The sequence below is a fragment of the Athene cunicularia genome, assembly GCF_003259725.1.
Source record: "Athene cunicularia isolate RWA chromosome 1 unlocalized genomic scaffold, athCun1 chr1_part1, whole genome shotgun sequence".
Lineage (NCBI taxonomy): Eukaryota > Metazoa > Chordata > Aves > Strigiformes > Strigidae > Athene > Athene cunicularia.
The window spans coordinates 56,193,452-56,200,821 of record NW_020799091.1 but is presented as its reverse complement, the minus strand read 5'-3'; the positions used below and the strand labels follow the sequence as shown (position 1 = coordinate 56,200,821).

The following is a 7,370-nucleotide window of genomic DNA, read 5'->3' as shown; positions in this document are numbered from 1 at the left end:
GGGGGGGGGGGGGGCGGGCAGCGGCGCTGGTTATCATCTTTGAAAGCAAGCAAAATGTCTGGAGTTAAAAAAAACCAAACCAAACAACACAACCCTAATCATAAAAAGTACAATTTTAATCTTGAAGTTTCCTATTGTGACTAAATTCTACTGACTTTTTTTTTTTTTCTTCATTCTTTTGTTTCTTTACCTTGGGACCTAAGGAAGTCAGGTTTTTCCTGAAAACAGGATATCTGTTAAGATGGTATGAAATTAATTGGTCACTATGAAATTGGTTAGTCAAGCAAGTGCACTTTTAAATTGATACTTAATAGGTAACAGTATGCAAAAGTGTGACACGGACAATACTTGAGTTAATCTATATTTTGCTTAGCTCAGCTGTGGTTTTAAACAGTTTGCATTTGTCATAGAGTGTCCGAACTAAGGTGCTTTATCGGACAGTTAGTAATGTCTACCTGAAGGATATTAATGAGCTATGCCATGTTGATGTTAACAATTTTAGCCAAATTCTTATTCCATGCAACAAAGAGCTTTTAAAAAAAATGCATTGTGCAGAAGCATTATTGTTGGAGGCACTTACTGGGAGAATCCTATAGCTTTATGCTGCCACTAAAACAGGCTGATAGGTTTTTTTATTCTAGCTTCTTGAGAAATAATACAGACACGTACATTGGTCTTAGCTGTTTTCATCAATAGAACCTACTTATGATAGAGACTTCTATGTGGTGTCTCAGCATCTTTGTCCTGTCGAGGCTATTTGACTGTCTTCCTAAAAATAATGTTTTGAGAGTAATTTTAATTGTAATGCAGAATTTGAGATTTGTATGATTTATTTTGAAGTAAAGAGATCACTCTCCAAAGAGGGATGATGATTCTGCCTGTTCCAGAATGGGCTTAATTCTTGCTTTACCAAGGAAAGACAGTGTAATATGAGTCTCTTAGTTTATAGAGTTGACAACATGAAAAGTTATGTAATATGTAGCACACTCCTATCTGTCTTTTTTTTTTCCTTGTACCTTGCTAGAGAATATACTCTCTATTGATGGGACTGCAAGCTACGTGTTTGTGGAGGAGGAATAAATCTTCATAACTGACTTTCTTGTAACTTCATTTTAATTTTTTGTGAATTCATTCAATTCAGATTTCATCTGGATGTAGTGTGTATGGCAGGGAATTGCCAGGTGAATTGCATGCTGCATTCCATCTGCTATCAGCTGACTGAGCCTTTCTCTTGAATTCCTGAATATATTCAGGGGCAAGTGCATTATCTGTTGGTCTCTTATGAAACTCAACAATATTAAGATATGTATGGCTGCAACACTGTATCTTCCACTGACATGTAAAATCTTATGCCTTTAATACAGCTTCAAGGCAGGCTGCCAAATGTGGGAGGGCAGTGCTGGAGTATCTCTTACTAATACAGATGAGAGGAAGACGTATTGACTTTTAATAGTGCTTGTCATTCTGCTAAAGTGGGTCCATATTTTCATATGAGCTACTGCCTTAAAAACCCAACTGAACGCAAAATCCAGCCAACCAAAAAAACCCACCCCCACCCCCAAACAAAGCCTCAAAACCCCTGCAGTCATCCATCCTTCTAACTTTTGAAAGTTATTTGTTGAGAGGTGCTGTGAGTTGCCAGGGAATTGAAAGAGCCACAAAGGAGTAGGGAACAGGTGTTTTCACATATACAGGGGATGCAAGCTTACAGCAAGATTGTTCCTTCCTCACCTCAGTTACTACAAGTTAAGCAACAGATCTTTCTCTAGAACAGCTAACAGAGACAAGTTTGATGGCTGTAATTATAGCTGGTAGATTTAGTGAATGCTGATATTGACCACTCTAGGGTTTAGTGATCTTGATGCAGATTATAACTGGAATTTGGAGCAAAAGAAGTGTCATTAAACCAAACTACTCAGATTTTAGTTTGTTCCTGCAGTGAGGCTGGGTAGTTATCCTTTCTTCCACTGAAGTTCAGGGAAATTCTCTTATGCTGCCTGTTCCTTTCTATCACTTACTCCTCTTCATTATGTGGTATTGTGCATTAGGAAAGCAAGCTCTTGAAGTGGAAAGTGACTTGAAGAAATAACAGGGTATATGCAGGGAACTTGTCTTTTAGGCAGCAAATTTGCTGGATGAATCACTAAGGTATGCTGGGAATATGGAGAACTCTTTTACCTATGTAATTTTGTAATTACATTGGTAATTCCTGAAGGGTAAATAATGCAAGAAGGGAGCCAACTATTTGGCTATTGGAAAGAATATGAACAGTACTGTTGTTAAAAGTACTGTGGGAAGCCCTTCAAGCCACTGTGTTTGTAAAAAGATGAAATCCATTGTTTCCATATAATCTGAGTTATTTTGCCAATAGGTCTTTCTTTGGCTGGTAATTTCCTACAATTTTGGGGAAGACATGTTAGAAATGCAGTCGAGTAACTTTTGTACAGTGACATTCTTTTTGTACATGCACTATTTTCCTGGATTCTCTGTTGAGCCTTATTCAGGTAACTGCCTGGTACAACAAATTGAGCAGTATCTTTTCTTTCCTTTTTTTTTCTCCAGTTAAATGGTTTAAAACTACAGGCCATGCAATAAGAGGATAAATTTTCAGCATGTCTTAAAAGTTCTATTTTTTATCTTTCACTTCTTGAATCATGCTGTGTTATTGGTAAAAATTTTTAATACACCTCTTTATTAAAGTAACTTACCTTTTTTAACTGTGTAGTGCCTGACTAAGCAGTATCTCTCATGTTTGGTGTATTGTGGTGGGTTTTTTTTGTCTGTCTGCCCCGATCCCCCTCTGGGTTTTTTTGTGAATGAAATTATTGAGGTAATCACTAAGTCCTCAGTAGAAAATAAATGTTGGAAATATATCAATTTAGCAATTAAGGTCTATTTCATGCAGTATGTAGCTCTGGAGGTACTGCTTCACACATTTGTTGTTGTTAAATAAAAGAACCTCCTGTAATGGTATATGCGTGGTAATGAAATGCAAGCTAGAAATTACATTAACCATTCAGTAGGAAAAAATCACTTCTCTATCCTTAAACTGATGTTATAACAGTGTTGGCTTTCTTTTTGTGTCTCATCATATTTTGAGAATAGGGAAAATAATGGGGAAAGAAAATCATATTTATATTGAATTAAAGTAATCCAGGTGCATTCAAGGGAAGTAGCTGACCAGGATAAAACAATGTTGCAGCTTTAAAAGTAGAATTCATTTTTACATTATCCAGAATAAATAGTATTTAAAATGTATAATATTTTAAAGTCTCTATTAGTGTGTTTGCAAGTACCTTGTGCATAATAAGGCTGTGCATTTCTCGTTGAATTTAAGTATAATTGCAGCCCACCTCAATGAAACAAATTCCTGTTTGGCAGCTGCATCCTCAAGTAATTGTATAATTTAGTCTAAGCTGTTCTGTACTTCCGTTTTCTGAAAACAAAAGGGGCTGGTGCAAAATAAAAGTAAACGTAACTAAATGTTCTTGAACTATTGTCTGCCTTGATTTACACAGGAAGATCTGTTTTTGTAAATTTGACTAAACTGATAGTTTCCTTCTTAACTCTTAAAGAAGCTTTATAGAGTATGGTTTTCTAGAGTCTGGTGTCTACATATTAGAGAGACTGCTTAAAAAGTAAATGCATTGAACTTGTTCTTCCTACAGAAAAAGAAAGAAGCACAGGAAATAATTATATCTTGACTAATAGTTAATTTTATTATTTCTTTTAGTCCACTTATTAGAAATGCACTTGCATTGTTGATGGGATGGGCAAACTCTTTGTCAGACTCAATTTCACAATTGCAGTAAGCTGAAATAACAATATTTTATGCAGATGTGAGAGCAGAGAGAAAGGGAAGAGAAAGGGATATTAAGATCTTATGTTTATGTCTGAAGGGTAAGGAACCAGTACCTGAAGTTGCCGCCTTAAAAATACAGTAAAAGAGGATATTTGTGCTTCTTCACAACTTGATCAGCTTTCTGCAGATTAAGGTGACTTTCTGTTCTATTAGAGAATAGACATTTATGTCAAGTTAAATTTAGGATGTCAGTTATATTGAACAGAGATAATTAACTGTCCAAAAAAGTGGAGCAGATTCGAGAACTGAATGGAACTGGTGGCTCAGTTTCCACAGCTGTCTGGTTGCTGTAGTGGACAGGGAGTCTAAAATAGGGATGTGCTTCTCTGGGGAGTTGAATTTTCTCTCAGATGTATTTTTGCTTGGTAAATACAGCTACTGAGGTTTGTGCATGTGGAAGCTGCAACTCATTAGTGTTAAAAAGAAACAACGGGAAAACCAAAACACCCCTCTGAAAACCTGGAGAAAACTGCTCACCACAGTTCACTTTTTTTTTCAGGAGGAATTTAGTATACAATCATATGCCAAAACTACTGCACTGTGAGAGCTAGGTTAGTCAGACCTTCAAAATGACCAAAAATGTCAACTAGGTTGCGTACAAAATTGCTTTGCATTACACTGAAGAATTGTACAGAAATGATCCCAGTAAAAGTTGCTGCCTCTTATTTTGCCAGTGTGTGTATGCTGAACAGTGTCTGTAAGTAATGGTATAGTAAGAGAGTAGATTAGATTACAGAAGCAAAGTTGAAGTGTGACTTGAGTTTATGTTGTAGTTAAGGACAGGAATGGAAGATAAAAACCACAGAGCACTGTGTAGCCTTGCTCAAGAGATGCTTCTGAAAACTGTTCACAAGACAAGGGAGACAACCCCCCAGTGTTCTGTACTGCCAGCAAAAAGAAAATCCTGGTGATGGTCTTCATGGCTAGAGAGCTGAGGTCTCTCAAGTGACTTCAGTCAAAACGCCTGAAGATTTTGTTGCATGGTCCTCCTAGTGTGTTTTTGGAGGGTGATCAATGATGCATGTCTACAGTGCTGGAGGGTTCTGAGGAGGGGGGAGTGAGCTGAGAGCACTAATAATGTGCAAGACAAAAGTGAGCTAGCTGGCTCAAGCAAGGAGAGAGGCTGAGGGAGACTGAGAGGCTGAGTAGTTTACTTGAAGAGTTAAGTGCTTAAAAGTTGCAGATATAAAGAGGGTTTTTTAAGTTTCATTTTTGAGTTAGTATCTTTGTAGAGTATGTAAGATTTTTACTGTGAAGACAATTTGATGTTAAGGTAAATTTTTTATTTGGATTTAGCACTAAGATTAAAAAGAGCATCCACACCATACCCCCCACAAAAAAGCAACTTATCTGTTTGGGGCATTGGTCCTTGAGAATGTACTCTGTTAGTGACTGGTTGTTGATAGTACCTGAGTAAGTGATATTAATTTAAAAACAAACAAAAAAAGTATTACTGAGGGTTTTATACTTCTAAAGAGGCCCAATTGTCAAGAAGTGGTTAATTCGTACAATAAAAATATTTAAAAATAACATTGAAGCTTTGATTTTTTTTTTTTTAAGTGCTGTAAAAGACTTGGACTGTATTACATGGTCATTTTAGAAACGCACATTCTCTTTTGTTTGGCTCGTAACCTTAAGGCATTAAAATGGATCCACCTTTTTTTTTTTTTTTTTTTTTTCCCAGAAGAATACAACATGCTTAGGGGCTGGCCTTTGTCTGTCATGCATTCTCACCATGACAGATACAGCAAACTACAGCTGAGAAGTTGGACTAGTTTGTACTTTCTGCTGCTTGTGCTGGGGAAAGAAGCTATTGTTTTCACTGGATCACTGGCATGTTCATTACTTTGATGCCAAAAAGCATAGGGTTTTGCTGCTGTTTGTATTTTCAGTCAAAGAATGCAGGCAAGAACAAACAGAAATCCTAAGAAAGAGCTTGTTATAGAGTCTCCGCAGCAGTGCAAGGATGGAGGTCCTTGTGAAGTAGAAGTGGAGAGTCCTGTGGTACTGCTGGTAAGAGCTGTTTAAACAAGCTATCTCTTCCCTTTAATAATTCCAGTTCTGTCTGCAAGTGAAAAACTGCTTAATGTGCCACTAATGAGAAGTTCCAGCAGTCTTACTTGTGAAGAAGGTGTGTTTAAGATTTAGGTTTGATTCTTTGTGTGCTGTCTGCCTTTTTAATTAGTTTTTGATGTTCTGGTTTACCAAATGTTTGGTTCTCTCTCCGAGTGTGACTTTGGGATTTGGTTTTCATACTAGATGCTTTTAAGTGTCTTGTTCTGCCTAGTTATACAGATCTTTAAATCTAGCATGAAATCTGCTTATACTTTAAAATACATTCTAACACAAATATATTTTAACTGCCCAGCATATCTTTCAATTAAAATATATTTGAACTCTCCAAAGACTCTGTGTGTAATGGTTAACTGTTCGAAGAACTGTCTAAATAATTCAGGTGTACTTCTGCTAAAGGATCTATTTTTCAATGCTCTCAGTGCACATCATGTAGGAATTTAAAATTCAAAAGTAGCTTCCAGTGAGGGAAAAGGGAATATTTCTTTGTGGGGGAAGTAATCAAATAAGAACATTTCTTTAATATTATTTCACACTTAGTTCTGTTGGAATTTTAATAGTACAGCAAGAGAACATAAGCAAGCTGTAATGAATCCACCAACTCTCTTGAGCTAGGACAATAAACCTTTTCAAATAACAGAGGGAGATTGTTAAACTAATAACTTATATATCAGTAGAAGGAAGTACTTTGATAGTTCTTACTAAACTTCTAATTTTATTTAGTAATATCTCATACGTAATTGCTGAATTAAAGGCTGACAGTCTCCTCTTTGTCTGGCTGTGGTTGAGGTTAGTGAGAGCTGTGATCCTCAGATTATGGTCCCCCTCTTTGAGCTTCACACTATGCATTTAAGAATTGAACTAAAACATTTTAAATATTTATATTTAGTAATACACATCTATAACTTAATTGGAATTGTTACTGGATATAATTGAAAGTTTTCATGTGTGTTAATAAGACAAATTTTCCTTTACATTGTTTTCTTTAGTTTCATTCTATTCAGAGCAGTTGTTAGTAAAACGTGGGGATTTTTGTATGGGTGTGTTCTGGTTTCTGGTCCAGATTTTCATCAGTACAATATGAGCTAATCTTGTGTGTACTTTCCTGCCTTTGGAATGTTTAACTTTATTTAGAACTGTTTTTATTCCCCTGTGAATACTCAGAGAGGATATTAGTGTTTCTGCAGATACTCTGAGTACTGCACTTGATCAGCAAGCGTATGTACTTAAAAAGTATAAAACATTGCTGTGTTTACTTACAACACTGTATGAAGTACATCCTTATAATTTTCCAGGTACTATGTAAATTAAAGTTCATGGTTTAATACCTCCAGTGTTTGCCCACCCTTTTTTCATTTTCAGATAAAGTGGGTGCATTCAAAAGAAATGTCACTATTTCAAGGGAAGAACACAGGTTCTGTATAGGTCACATAAA

The 7,370-nt window shown here is 36.1% G+C and overlaps 1 protein-coding gene across 23 annotated transcripts in view; it reads left to right on the top strand.

Moving 5' to 3' along the window:
- The window catches only part of DOCK9 (dedicator of cytokinesis 9), a 115,046-nt gene that overhangs the window by 5,841 nt on the left and 101,835 nt on the right, over positions 1 to 7,370 (top strand). For 5 of the 23 annotated variants that reach the window (XM_026854020.1, XM_026853861.1, XM_026854100.1 and 2 more), the window contains exon 1: positions 5,645 to 5,875. The exons of 17 other annotated variants lie outside the window; for them this stretch is intronic. In XM_026854020.1, the coding sequence (XP_026709821.1) occupies positions 5,762 to 5,875 (114 nt within the window). In that variant the 5' untranslated portion in view covers positions 5,645 to 5,761. Of the gene's footprint in view, positions 1 to 5,643; positions 5,876 to 7,370 lie in introns of those variants that run through there. One more of the 23 variants, XM_026852842.1, reaches the window with a different exon arrangement.